Raw genomic sequence first — 13,546 nt, 5'->3', positions numbered from 1 at the left:
GATCCCATAAAGAGGTAAAATCCCCATACTATGTCTAAACTGATCACGTAAAACACCTCCCAATCTTGAGGTGCCATCAACAAGTTGAAAAGCAACATCAATATTCAGCTTGATAATCCCTATCTGTAGTGGCTGCTAGGGTTTAGGATGCAGATAAGTGGCACTTGCCTGTCTATACTCATTCCACCAAGGAACGACTGTAGGCATAAGAACTGTAGCAGCTTTAGCAGCATCATCCCTAACCTCGAAGTGTTTAGTAACAAGTATCTTATTATAAAAGTTTTACAAAAAAAAAAAATTTGAAGTGTGGATTCTACAAACTAGTGAAGATTTGGACAACTACCAGATGATAAACATACTTCTAATCCAAGGACTGGGAAATAAGGAGGTTAGATTATTTGAAAATTCACTAGTTTATCTCAATCTCATTCTTCTCCTCTCTTCTCACAAAGTCTGATCAGAAATTCAGAATCCAAGTCTCCATGATTGTTTCCTCTTTGATTTAACACAAACCAGTACCTTTGAATTAAATTTTTTCTCTTTAACTCCAACACAACTTAGTTCGTCTTAACAGGGTATTGTAAGAAGGTGGAGAGCTAACCGTGGTCAGCGGCCACCAGCTTCGGCAAACCCTCTGGGTTTCTAAAACATATGTTATAAAATTTATTATAAGATCTTAATATGAGAAGGATAGGACATAGACGAGGAGATCGGGAGATCGGGAGATCCTAAGTCACTGGATTCTGACATCAAGTTCCATTTCCAACTAGAGGATTCTCTCTGATTTTTTGCAAATTTGATGAAATTTAGGAGAAGTATGGAATGAAAAGATGAGAAGACGTGACTTTTGGGATAATTGAGGTTTGGGTTACTGGGTAGGATTTCTCTATAGCAATTAAAAATGATTAGAGAATATAAGATAATGTGTTTTAGTTTGATTTAACATCCTTATTTCGTAGCCCTTAGATTAAAAGTAAGTTGATTGTGTGGTAGTTGTCCAAATCTTCCTTGGTTATCTAGTGACCAGGCGAACGGGACTTGTGGATTGTAAATTATTAGGAGTTCAAATTTCAATTTTTTTTTAATTCCGATTGAAACTATTATTTTTTGGCAGTTAATCCTCTATTCTCATTTATGAGGAATTTTCCAGTCCTTCCGGAGAACCATGTGCAATGTCAAGTGGTACTTAATTCTAATCACCATTTGACACTTATGATTTAATAAAAAAAATCATATTTAAGCTATTTTAGTAAATATTATTTAGGGTTTCTTTCTAAAACCATATACCCTACACTTTAATACCATAAACTCTAAAACCCTATACCCTAAACTCTAATCTCTAAACTCGAAATTCTAGTTCAAAATTATCAATACCTATAAATGTCATTTCACAAATAATAAAAATATATAAAATTATAATTTTTGTGTAATAAATTCAGGTAATGAAGAATACTGAACATTGTCACGTGTTTTTCCGAAAACACTGAATTTTTTTTCCTCATTTCTCTATTCCCCTCCCTATACCCTAATTAAATATTGACATGTGTCCTGCCACCTAGGACAAGTTAACAGTCATAAACCTCCGTTAATATCTTTTTCTTTTTCTTATCAAATTATTTTTCTTTGATTAAGAATAAAAAGTTGTATTTCAATCTCTTCTCCATCAGTCTCCTTAGCATGGTTCGCGAGAGGTCATGAATATGTAATTTTCCACGGAATAATCTTAGGAATCTATGATGGGTATTAGATACGGTGTTGGATAGATGTGGTGTTGTAGTTGGTGGTGGATTAGGGTATGATGATGCTGCATCGATCATCCATAACAATATGCATGATGAAGAATGAAGCAGAAGTGTGGTGATGTAGGAAAAATGAGCATGGTAGAGTAAGTAAATGAAGATAAGAAGTATATTGTGTAGGGATAGGTAGATGAATTTTGACATATATTGAAAAGGGAGAAATTCGATCAGGGTCAATATGAAACTAAATTTGCCCGAGTGTTGGGAGTGTCTGGGGATTGATTGAGCAGCTTTTAAGCATGATTTCTTGAAAATGCTATTAATTTTCCAATCATAAATAAATAATTAGTCTACTTCTACTTTCATTCCATGCATGAAATCCCATATCCAGAACAACCCAAATGAGTAGATGATCGAAAAACAACATGGAAACAAACCCTCCCCCGCCAACTACGTACAATTAATTATCATGGTTCTTCTCCCATGAGCAAATTTAAACACTCATATTGGCTTCAAGAATTGAAATTCAGAATTCATGTGAATTTATTTATATGTTGTTGTAGATGAGCGGCCAGTTGAAAATTTCATATGGATTTGGGAAGGAGTGGAGGACAGAGATGCAGATGCATTTCTTGTTATTTATCTATAAGCACAATTTATTAAATTTTTAATAAAAACAGAGTTGTAAACGGAGGTAGATATAGTTGTTAGGTGCTTAGGTGGCAGGACAACTGTCAAAACTTGATTAGGGTGGAAATAAAGAATTGGGGATAGAGAATCAGCTGTTATTTTTTCTTGGAAAAAAGTTCATCATCGGTACCCAAACTATTGTGGCAAGGTCAATGTAGTACCCCAACTCTGAGTTGTACCAATGTAGTACCCAAACTTGTAATTCGCTATCAACGAAGGGTCTGAACCCACTTTCTGTTACGGCTTCGTTATCTCGGTCACATGTCTTGCACGTGACCACACAAAAAATTCAACAGTGGTATCCAAACTCTTGTGGCAAAGTTAATGTAGTACCCAAACTATGAGTTGTACCAATGTAGCACCCAAACTCGTTTTTCGCTATCAATGAGGGGTCTGATGCCAATTTACGTCACGATTTCGTCTTATGGATAAAAAAAGGGTATTTACCTAAATAACTCTATGTGGGTTCTAAGGCCCTAAATAAGAAACTCTTATAGTAAATATCTAGACTTAAGAAACAACTTACAAATTGGGCAAAACACCAACTTATTCTCATTATGCTCCATACACCTCACCACTACAGTGTGACATCGATGAGCTCCACCTCCTCTCATCCCCACCGCCTCCTCCTTCACCACCAACACCATCTTCGAGCTCCTCCACCTCTCCTTGGAACCCCCGATCCATCGACACGTCACGATCGCAGACCTTTACTCTGAGATTCTCGACCGCTGACCACCGACCGCACCGCTTTACATGCCTCGAATATCGTAGGTGGAGGATGTGAGGGAGACGATGTTGTGGCTCAAGGTGGAACTGCCGAGCTCGGAGAAGTCGTCATCGTGATTGAAGAGTTTGAAAGAAACACAACCCGTAATGTTGTTTTGTCTCAAAATCTGAGCTCATAAATACAGTGTGGAAGGAGTGAGAGTGAAAGAGAATGAGAAGAAAATGAGAAAAAACAAGAAGTTATGACATGTGACCCAGAAGATGGAGTTGTGATAGAAATTAGCTTCAGACCCCTCGTTGATAGAGAAAAACGAATTTAGGTACTACATTGGTATAACTCAAAGTTGAGGTACTACATTGATCTTACCACAAGAGTTTGGGTACCGATGTTGAAATTTTTTTTTGTGGTCACGTGCGGGACACGTGACCAAGATAACGAAGCCGTAACAGAAATTGGGCTCAGACCATTCGTTGATAGCGAATTACAAGTTTGGGTACTACATTGGTACAACTCAGAGTTGAGGTACTACATTGACCTTGCTACAATAATTTAGGTACCGATGACGAAATTAACTCTTTTTCTTGTTGGGTCCGAACTCATGTGCACTGTGCCAGACTGATACGGACATCTAGTTACACACTGACTCAGGGTTGAACTGCACCTTTGGGAACACATCTCTCACACCCGCACATTCCTAAATCCACTCGAATTATTTTTCTTTTAATTTGGTCCAGAATTCAGATGGCACGAGCTTAATGAAGCTTGGTTAATAATTAGACTTACCCCAATAACAAGCAAAGTTAATAAAACGCGACCCAAACCTTGGGGTTCTTCCACAGAGACTGCCCCCTTTTTTCAACACACGACAGAAACACAGAGATAGAGAGAGGGAGGGAGGGTACTGTCTGTGAGTGACGCACAGAGATACCGAGGGAGAGAGAGATGCTAGGGAGCATGGCCGATCTAATAGGACTCTCATTGTCTATCTCCATGGTTGGTAATGTTTGAGGAGGTTCTGGGTGGTGTTGCGAAGGAGTTACAGGTGCGTGAGCGAGGAATCAATAGTGGCTGCGGTGGTGGGTTTGGGTGTAGTACAGTGGAGATGAATAGCTGCAGTGGTGCAGGCGGGGGTGGGGTCGGGAGTAGCGGGAATCTGATGGGAATGGGGATGGGGATGATGTCACCTTTTACAGTGTCTCAGTGGCAAGAGCTGGAGCATCAGGCCCTGATCTTCAAGTATATGATGGCAGGCATGCCTGTGCCTCCTGATCTCGTCCTTCCTATTCAGAAGAGTTTTGAGTCCATCTCTCACAGATTCTTCCACCATTCCACCAGTACGCCTACCTAACTCTCCTTTCTCTCAATTTTTCAGCTCTATGCTTGATTTGATTTTAACAGTCTTTCCTCTTCTTCAGATAAGATTAAGAAGATGTGTTTATGTTTTTGCCATTTTATTATGTCTCTTATAGATTGCTCACTGCTGAGGGTTTCATAGACAGTGAATGAATACGTAATACATTTCCATTATACTTTGATGAATGCGTTTCAATACATTATCACAAGCCTTTTATTTTTCCTTGCCAGATTCTTCTAGTTTTTATTCTCTTCTTTTGCACGAGCCAACGAACTTAACTAGTTAATTGAGGTTTTGTTAGGACTTTGTGACAATGCTCTGATGGATGAATTCAATTTAATTTCATCGCAGATCTTTATTCAAGTTTTCAATTCCTGCTGTGGCCGCTACTTTTCTGAAATCGGGAATGATTTCTTAAATGGAATTAATATTTCTTTCTAAGCCCTTAGTTTTAAAGTTGTTATATTTGCAAGTTTCTTTTTTCTGTAGTCCAATATTCGCTTCCTATATTATATAAAAAAGGAGATGCTGAGGTTCTAACTGTGAGAATTTATAAGGAGATGCTTAACCAACTCCACTGCGGTTGCAGTTTCTTCATATATCATATATATATAACAATATCATCGTGGTTTCACTCTGAAATTACAGAGTGAAGTTCCAATTATGACAAACTTTTCGGTCAAATATTTTCATCATAAGCCATTCAATAGTTAGATATGTTATTCATGATCATCTCTACAAAATTTCATTCAATTTGGTTATCGTTAAGGTATTAAATTAAATTAAATCAATGAATAAATCAAAACAGCTCAACGTGAACCGTTGGTTTAAATCTCAATTTGAAAGCTCAAATAATTGTCAAATTGGATGAAATTTTGTAGAGATAATCGTGAATAACATACCTAACTATTGAATAACTTTTGATGAAAAAATTTGACCAAAAAGTGTGTTAGAATTGGAAATTCACTTTGTAGTTAGGGATTGTATATATACAGTCTGTCTCTGCTACGAACGTCCGGATGGTCCGCATCGTGCGGATTCGGCGATTCCGGTCACCGGTGACACACAACGACGACGCTAACCAGCAAAAACGCACTTCCTTCCTCCTGGCGCTCCTGTTTGTGTTGGCCGGAGTTGTAACGCCGGCTAGAATCTCAAAATTTCAAGTTTATGGGCACCGTGCGGAGATTTTGATATTCCTGCCGCCGTAGGCCTGGGTTGCAGTTCCGACCGGCACAAACATGAGCATTGGGAGGAGGGAAGTGCGGCTGTGCTGCTCGGCGCCATCGTTGCGCGTCGCTGGTGGTCGGAATCGCCGAATCCGCACGGTGCGGACTGTCCGGACGTCTGCATCTGAGAATTTTTGTGTATATATATATATATATATATATATTTGGATCATACCACCGTTAATACACTAGTTTTATTTTGAATATGTAGTTGAAGTTTCACTTACAGTTCGATTGTGGATAAATTTTGCAGTGGGTTATTGTTCCTTCTACGGAAAGAAGGTGGACCCGGAGCCGGGACGCTGCAGGAGGACTGATGGCAAGAAATGGAGGTGCTCAAAGGATGCATACCCCGACTCAAAGTACTGTGAGCGCCACATGCACCGTGGCCGCAACCGTTCAAGAAAGCCTGTGGAATCACAAACAATAACACAGTCATCGTCCAGTGTGACATCATTGACTGTTGCTGGAACCAGCAGTGGAACTGGGAGCTTCCAGACCCTTCCATTGAATTCCTTCGGGGATACCCAAGGCGCAAGTTCTGGAACCAATCAGTCTCGTTATCAAATAGACACCATTCCCTTTGGAATCCCAAACAAAGACTATAGGTATTTTTATAAGTGCAAGAAAATGTTATAGGTATTGCAATTTATTCAATCTTTGCTTGACCTGGTTGTGTGAAAAATTATTGCCAATAATAGAGAAATGGAAGTTTGAATCCTCGAAGAATCAAACGCAAGTCTTCTAGCTTGTTAATTTACTTTTAGTTTACTTAGTTTAAATTTGGTTAGATTGGAACCTGAGCGATATGAAACACCAAGTTTTGTTGAGTTTATGCCTATGAAATGGAAATAAGGTGCTAACTTTCTCGATGTTCTTATACATATTTCTGCTGTTAGAACTTTTTGTAGTGATTAAATATATACATTTAACACTAATATCCACACAATTTTATTTTTGAGCACAAGTAAGACTGCTATAAACCAAATATCCAGATGGTAGAAGTCCCAATCACCACACCATTTGAATGATATTGGCCCATGTAACACCAAGTGATGACATTTATAACAGCTATGACAATAATTCGGATTTTTAGAACTTAATATGTGCTGCCTTTGTCCTGTGATCGTTTGATAGAACTTAGTATGTGTTCCCTTTTTCTTTGTCGTTTCTGCTGTTAATGCCAACCAGTTACCAGTTCTCAATTTCTGTATTTAATGCGATTATGGATTACTCACAGGAGTGTGCAGTTATTTAATTGTAGGTTTAGTAAAAGAGATTAGAGATATTATTTGTAACAAGTCAGAGTTAGGAAAAAGCTATTAGTTTTGTTGCCAAACAAATTTTTATTCGGCATGAGTCTTATGTTAGGAGATCAATGTGAATAATAGCAACACTGAGAATAATGTGAAGGTAGTGTATTACATATTGCTTTGCATTTGGATGCAAAAGTTTAGTATTTTATATTGGTAGTTCTTAAAGTAGCTGAAGGTATATAGAAATCTGTGTGAGTAATTTGAAATTCTATTGGGACGAATTTGGAAGCAGTCATACTGGCAATGATATATTGAAACTTTGAGACTCATTTAGTTTGATAGCATTCACTGTCAATATCTTGAGAGAAGGTGAAAACAATTTCAGAATTTCTAACATCAATGATTCTCACTTTTTTGCGCTTCAGGTATCTTCAAGGACTTAAGTCTGAAATGGGTGAGCATAGTTTTTTCTCTGATACTTCAGGAAGCAACAGGGGTATCCACATGGACTCCCCGATAGACAGCACATGGCCTGCGATGCCATCCAGAGTTGCTTCATTTCCTGCATCAAAATCGGGTGATGGCTCCGTATGGCAGAATGATTATCCACAGCATTCATTTTTCAATAATGACTTCCCCTCAGAGGAACCTTTGAAAGAGGAAGGTCAGTCTCTCCGTCCTTTCTTAGATGAGTGGCCTAAATGCCAAGACTCCTGGTCAGGTCTGGAGGATGACCGATCCAACCAAACCTCATTCTCCACAACCCAGCTTTCAATATCAATTCCAATGACTTCTTCAGATTTCTCTGGAACAAGTTCTCGGTCTCCACATGGTGAGTAAAGAATGCAGGGCATGTTTACTAGAAACTCATTTTCAAGTTCTGAGTTAGTGTGATGTAAACATTTGCAGATGATTGATAGAATAATGTGGAGTCTTGTAGAAGGGCTAGCATGTGGTTTGTGAGATGTCGAAGAGTAGCTCGGCATGTGTTCATTTATCTCAAAGTTTGTGGAGTTTCTGGACAGCTCTTTGTTTAAAAGTACGTTTGCAACTCGAGTTTTAGGTCTGAATAAATCAGAGACCTGACAAGTATTCAAGATTTCTTGGTTATGTTACATGAATAATATGATACATAAAACTTCCTGTACTTGGCGGCTTTGATTTATCCATTATTGGAATAAGAATGCAGTCTTACGAATTCATAGCCTCTTGCAAAAGGCTTTTTTACCAAATGAAGATGTAAATTTATCCCTAGTTTCCTTCATACATGAACCAATGAGAGTTCCTCACTAAACTTAATACATTTCTAAGATCAAATTTATTTGAAGCATTTTAAAGTGGTACAAGAGCAACTCAACCGATGTTACAATATGTGGCATGAGTATAAAAAATATGCATTGAGACATTGAGTAATCCGGTTGGGATCAGCATTAATAATATTTTCTTTACGATAAAAAAAGGAGAAGAAAAGAGAGAGAGAGAGAGAGAGAGAGAGAGCTGCTGGCTGCTGTGATATGAAGGTCCGAATATATATACTGGGTTTATTCAGAAACGAAACGAAACGAAAATAGAAGACCGTTAAGAGTTGGTTAATCAGGAATAGAAGAGCGAGATCTCAAGTAAATAGAGAAGAGATCTGCAGAAGATGGGATGGGGTTGGGGAATATGGGAGGGAGTGGTGGCGCTGGGATCTCTGGGGCTTCTGGGTTGGGCCGGGCTCTGGTTCTTGAACCGAAGGCTGTACAAAGAGTACGAAGAGAAGAGGGTCTTAGTCCAAATCATTTTCAGCGTCGTCTTCGCCTTCTCTTGTAATCTCTTGCAGCTCGTCCTCTTCGAGATCATCCCCCTTCTCTCCCAGAGGTGAGGTGACATCATCACTCAGTTTTATTCTGATTTGATTTCATCCATTCACGTTCGTCATTCTGTGTAATTTGTAGGGCCCGATGGCTCAACTGGAAGCTCGATTTGTTTTGCCTCATACTCTTACTGGTATTCATGCTGCCTTACTACCATTGTTTTCTCATGCTCCGCAACAATGGTAAGTCACTCACAACCGCTGCTTGCTTGCTTGCTCTTGTTGTTTAATATGTGAATATGTGAATGTGAGTGCTGGTCTCCTGGGGTTGGTAGGATTGCGGAAAGAACGCGCCGCTTTTGGATCCGCCTTGTTCCTGCTGGCTTTCCTTTATGCCTTCTGGCGCATGGGAATCCACTTCCCCATGCCTTCCCCTGACAAAGGCTTCTTCACAATGCCTCAACTGGTCAGTCGCATTGGTGTCATTGGCGTCACTGTTATGGCCGTCTTGTCTGGCTTTGGAGCTGTCAATCTCCCCTACAGTTATCTATCTCTCTTTATCCGAGAGATTGAGGAAGCCGAGATCAAGTCCTTGGAAAGACAACTAATGCAATCCATTGAGACTTGTATTACTAAGAAAAAGAAAATCATTCTTTCTCAGATGGAGATGGAACGGATTCAAGGTTCAGAAGAGGTTACTTACACTCCCATTCTTTCTTTTATACCATGTCCGATCTTGTCATCAACCAAACTACTCATAGCTGACTGTATCACCTATAATCACATTGTATATGCTCAATATGTACTAGTATATGCCATGCCATTGTTTATAATCCCAAGCCCCAAATTGCCTCATTAAATTTTCATGTTGCAGAAATTAAAGGCTAGATCGTTCTTTAAAAGAATCGTTGGTACTGTTGTGAGATCTGTGCAAGAGGATCAAAAGGAGCAAGGTTAGTGCCTTTGTGTTTTTCCATAGAATAGAACACTGCTTATTTCTCTCGTCGAATTTGATCTTTACACATGGTTTCTAATTTTTCATAATTCTCTAGCCAGGTTATTTGCATGCACCTTGAACTATTATATACGTTCTCATACTATTAAGTATGCAGAGGATTGACATTGTGCCTTTCATGTGATTGATATGCTCTAAAAATCTGTATTCTTTTCTCACTGATATGCTCTCTCTCTCTATATATATATATATATATATATATATATGAAGATATCAAAGACATGGAAGCAGAAGTGCAATCATTAGAAGAGCTTTCAAAGCAGCTATTCTTGGAAATATACGAGCTGCGTCAAGCAAAGGTTTACTTCTATATAATTTCACATGGACTCCCTTCTGAAATTGCAATTCTAATTTACATTTCTGGATGGCCAAATAGTGCTGAAGTATAATTGATTGGAAGTTATGAAAAGAATCTTTATATAAGCGACTGAGAATACAAACTTTAATAGGCTGTAAACATAAATTGTTCTTACTGGCAGGAGGCTGCTGCTTATTCTCGTACGTGGAGAGGTCATATGCAGAATCTACTTGGCTATGCATGTTCAATCTACTGTATATATAAAATGATTAAGGTACAAACATGCTTTCTACTACTGGCGTTGTATGTATTAATGATACATCAATTTTTCTGTTCCCTAATGCAAATGGAGTATATAATTTTACATAAGACAAGCTTTGCTTCAAATCAAGCAAGGCTTGGACACTTATGTTTTCTAAAATACTTTAAAACCTTTTGTAGTTTATTTTTAATGGCCTATACTTATTGTAAAGTCATTTCGCTAAACAGTAGATCCTTTCAATAATCATGAAAGTTTAATATTGTATCATATTTTATATACTATTTTGAATGAAACTCATGTCAATAAATGTTATTGGGGATACTTATATCGTGAAAAATATAGATCTATTTATACATGTATCATGGGAGTTGATGTTTGCGTTACAAAATAAAATTGTGCTGGCATTTACTGTTTCTCCTTTGCGCAAACATCTTTCCTGAGCTCGCTAATATTGGTGTTGATTTTTGGAGAAGTGCCTGATTTATTAAATTGTTCTGTTGCAGTCTTTGCAAAGTGTTGTTTTCAAGGAGGTATCCCTTTCATCTTGCTTAACATATGTATTTACTTGATTTATTTGTAATTTTCCAATTTCAGCACTATTACTTTCCACTTTTGAACTGCGTTAGTAATCATAAAGGTCTTCACAGGCTGGTTCTGTGGATCCTGTGACGATGACAATTAGCATATTTCTGCAGTTTTTCGACATTGGCATCAATGCAGCGTTATTATCACAGGTTAGATAGCTTCACAGTTAGACCCGCATCTTCTTAGTTTTCTAAGCAAGCTTAAGTAGAATAATTTGAATTGTTCAATATATTCTTGTTTGTCAAATTTGGACAACAACCTTGATTTTATTCCTGTTTTGACGAAGTGAAACATTTAAGACTTACTCTATTCATGAGCCACGAGGGCCAGTTCTGTCTATTACTTGTAGTAATTTGCAAATGAGTATTTGAATCCAGAATACCTGCAATGGCACATGTGTAGTTGAATCTTATGATTAATTGCTATTGTGCTTGATGAGTGAGACTAATGAAAACATTGCTAACACGTATTTTGTTCTTATTGTTGACAGTATATTTCACTCTTGTTCATTGGAATGTTGATTGTCATATCGGTACGAGGATTCTTGACAAATTTGATGAAGGTAATTCTTCTAATGTTTGTGTTTTCGTGATTTACTTATTTGAATTGGTAAACCATAATCACTGCTTGACCTTTTTCTGACATTCTATCAAAATTTGGTATCAACTGTAAATAAAGATTGAAATACTTTGCTTTTTTATAAATTTAATTGGGTTAAAACTTGCAAGAAATTTGGTGTGGATATTGAATGAAAGAATTGTGGAACCAAAAATCTAAAAGCAATTATCGCCAGTAATGGTTCAGTTTGTGCATGCCAATGATTCAATTAATGAAGAGAAAATTCATTGGACAGTCCTTAGTGATATCACATGACATGATACAACAAAAATTACAATTTTTTTAAAAAGTGGAGCAATTATGATAGAATCTTGAAATCACATTATGGAAACAAGATGTAATTTGAAAATAAATAATATTTGAATGTCCTCGAGCTAATTCATATTTCTGAATGGTTAATTTATGAACTGAATGGAAGCATAGAGAGTTCACTTATTATTCTCTAATCTCTATCCTCTGATATTCTCTGGCTTAACTTTCTGACATTGTTGTTCACAGTTCTTTTTTGCAGTTTCCAGAGTTGGAAGTGGATCTTCTAGCAATGTCGTACTGTTTCTATCGGAAATTATGGGAATGTACTTTGTGTCCTCTATTCTTTTGATCAGAAAGAGCTTGGCAACTGAGTACAGGTATGCTGATTATTAATTCTTTTGACTTGTGTTTTTGGCAATTTCCTTCCTAGACTTCGTTGTGTAGTCCATCATTTAGGTACCTGCCAAGCTATTGAATCACTTTCAATTAAATTGTGTTGCCTGAGCTATTTATTGTGGCAGGATGATTATAACAGATGTTTTGGGTGGAGATATTCAGTTCGACTTCTATCACCGTTGGTTTGATGCTATATTTGTGGCCAGTGCCTTCCTTTCTCTGCTATTGCTTTCTGCACATTATACTTCTCGGCAGGCGGATAAACACCCAATCGATTAATGTAACGACTACTTTTTCAATTTTAAACAGTGTTTTTGTATGGTAGGATTGTAGGAATCATTTCGGGGGGGGGGGGGGGGGGGGATGGAATCTGAAAATGTGGGTAGGGTAGTTAACAGCGTCTGCAGTTAATTTGCAATGCAAGTACCCCATTCTTTTAGGTACTGGCTGCGAGGAGTCATTAGCAGTGGTGAATCTCTAAGGTTGGTGGTGCCTGTTACCAGAAGATTTCTGCTGTGGTTAGGGAACAGAAGACAATGCTGCCTAGCTTGGCTAACACAACCAAATCCTAAAGTGTTTTAGACATAAATGTTGGTGAACGAAGACTGAGAGCAATGTGGTTCTAAATCTGCAAACTATAAAATGTTGCACATCGATACGTGAATTAGTAGGTGTATCTAACAGCCACCTTGTTATCCCTGTACGTATATTTTGACAAAAGAAGAAACCAAAATAGAAGAAAATAGTCTCGGGCTTGCCAATAGTTTGGACTCGCAGCCGCCGGCCTATCCTTTTCCTCTGGCTCTATCAGGGTTTCAACTATATGAAATGCATCTCATGGGACGATATCATACCCCTCATGCAGGAGTCTCGAAGAAATTCTATTTAAGTGCACGAATTGGCGTGAGCAATGTTGCGCTGGTAACGCAGTATTCTCATCAAATCTTTCATTTTCATCCCAGGTTCAACACTTCTGGTAACTATAGAAAAAAATAAAAATATTTACTCATACCGCCTTAACCTTGAACACATTCGTTTGAGGCAATATAGGAAGTCACTCCTACAATAAGTTAACAATTTCATGATCAACTGTATTGAGCTCAAAAGGTCGTCGGCGGTTGCTTGAACGCTGGTAAAACTAAATAGAAGCACAACCTCATTGGTTTTAGATTGGGCCTCGGTATTTGGACGTGTATCATATGATTCATATCATACTTTTGGTTTGAGTCAAACAGGGCCATAGACATAATCAATTGTGTTGAATATAAGGATAATACATTAAATAATGTTAATTGCTCTATGCATGAACATACGTACCACAACTGCT

General features: G+C 37.9%; 2 protein-coding genes across 5 annotated transcripts; both read left to right on the top strand.

Annotated features, from left to right (window-relative positions):
• The first annotated feature begins 4,102 nt into the window (after positions 1-4,102).
• On the top strand, positions 4,103-8,194 carry LOC126802534 (growth-regulating factor 4-like). Of its 2 annotated transcripts, none has more exons than XM_050530177.1 (4): positions 4,103-4,493; positions 5,996-6,350; positions 7,424-7,830; positions 7,939-8,194. In XM_050530177.1, the coding sequence occupies exons 1-4, from the start codon at positions 4,160-4,162 to the stop codon at positions 7,959-7,961; spliced, it is 1,119 nt and encodes a 372-aa protein (XP_050386134.1). In that variant the 5' UTR covers positions 4,103-4,159; the 3' UTR covers positions 7,962-8,194. The 2 variants fall into 2 exon arrangements, with proteins under 2 accessions (XP_050386134.1, XP_050386135.1); XM_050530178.1 differs by having other exon boundaries at positions 7,908-8,194.
• Positions 8,195-8,548: 354 nt separating this feature from the next.
• Positions 8,549-12,982, top strand: LOC126801753 (GPCR-type G protein 1). 3 transcript variants are annotated; one of them, XM_050529208.1, is made up of 12 exons: positions 8,549-8,858; positions 8,936-9,036; positions 9,129-9,487; positions 9,668-9,746; positions 10,019-10,107; positions 10,288-10,380; positions 10,872-10,898; positions 11,016-11,102; positions 11,444-11,515; positions 12,070-12,200; positions 12,345-12,499; positions 12,660-12,982. In XM_050529208.1, the coding sequence occupies exons 1-11, from the start codon at positions 8,644-8,646 to the stop codon at positions 12,496-12,498; spliced, it is 1,407 nt and encodes a 468-aa protein (XP_050385165.1). In that variant the 5' UTR covers positions 8,549-8,643; the 3' UTR covers position 12,499; positions 12,660-12,982. The 3 variants fall into 3 exon arrangements, with proteins under 3 accessions (XP_050385165.1, XP_050385166.1, XP_050385167.1); XM_050529209.1 differs by lacking the exon at positions 12,660-12,982 and having other exon boundaries at positions 8,549-8,806; positions 12,345-12,534; XM_050529210.1 differs by lacking the exons at positions 11,444-11,515; positions 12,660-12,982 and having other exon boundaries at positions 12,083-12,200; positions 12,345-12,493.
• Positions 12,983-13,546: the final 564 nt, after the last annotated feature.

The sequence above is a fragment of the Argentina anserina genome, chromosome 7 (genome assembly GCF_933775445.1).
Source record: "Argentina anserina chromosome 7, drPotAnse1.1, whole genome shotgun sequence".
NCBI lineage: Eukaryota > Viridiplantae > Streptophyta > Magnoliopsida > Rosales > Rosaceae > Argentina > Argentina anserina.
The sequence above is the reverse complement of the archived record's forward strand: the minus strand, read 5'-3'. Positions and strand labels throughout refer to the sequence as shown.